At 35.8% G+C, this 745-nt stretch overlaps 1 protein-coding gene across 1 annotated transcript in view; it reads left to right on the top strand.

Annotated features, from left to right (window-relative positions):
* LOC107096599 (poly(ADP-ribose) glycohydrolase-like) overlaps nt 1-745 on the top strand; it is a 36,242-nt gene that overhangs the window by 6,507 nt on the left and 28,990 nt on the right. The window contains exon 4 of the mRNA XM_015393329.1: nt 44-369. Within this exon, the coding sequence (XP_015248815.1) occupies nt 44-369 (326 nt within the window). The remainder of the gene's footprint in view (nt 1-43; nt 370-745) is intronic.

Below are 745 nucleotides of genomic sequence, written 5' to 3'. Positions count from 1 at the left end.
ATCAAACTGATGGGCATCGTTATGTTTTTCTTTTACTCTGCAGGTATGGCCAAACAAAACCAACGATATGACAGCAGACAGGTGAGAGATCTTATACAGTTCTATTACCCTGATAAGAAGGAAACCAAACCTGAGAACAAGCAGAAGGGCAAAGAAAGCTCAGAGGATAAGAGCTCCTCTGAACCATCCACCTCTGGACAGAGCAGCGCTGAGGGTGGAAAGAAAGATGGAGGATGTGAGGCGGTGAGGAGATGGAGCAGAGAAGGAGGATCGTCATGCTGCCAGCTGGATGACCTGAAGACACTTTCAAAGTGTGACATGAGGCTGGGAAATCTGAGCTTCTCTAGGTCTCACACCGTCCTCATAGATGTAAGCTGGTTCATTCTTCTCTCTCAAAACAAAGTACATTTTTAAACAAAGGAATATGTCATGGTGTTTAAAATAAGATTTGTTTTCTTAAAAAAACAACAAGAAGAAAAACATAGTCCTACTATATTTTTCAAATATAAAAAATAAAATAAAATCCAGCATTAACTCTTTAAAGCCCAATCCAAGAATAAAACAAAACAGAATTTTTATTTTTTTTTTGGTTTGAAGTCCTTATTTGGCCTTTTAACAAAATATTTAAAAAGAAAAAACAGAAATATATTTTTGATATTAATAATTTATTACTATGCGATAAGTCAAGATTATTTTTTGTGTAGTCTTCTGCCCTCTGTTATCAGGTATATCTGATTGTGTACAA

The sequence above is a fragment of the Cyprinodon variegatus genome, unplaced genomic scaffold (genome assembly GCF_000732505.1).
Source record: "Cyprinodon variegatus isolate N-32 unplaced genomic scaffold, C_variegatus-1.0 Scaffold636, whole genome shotgun sequence".
NCBI classification, from domain to species: domain Eukaryota; kingdom Metazoa; phylum Chordata; class Actinopteri; order Cyprinodontiformes; family Cyprinodontidae; genus Cyprinodon; species Cyprinodon variegatus.
The sequence above is the reverse complement of the archived record's forward strand: the minus strand, read 5'-3'. Positions and strand labels throughout refer to the sequence as shown.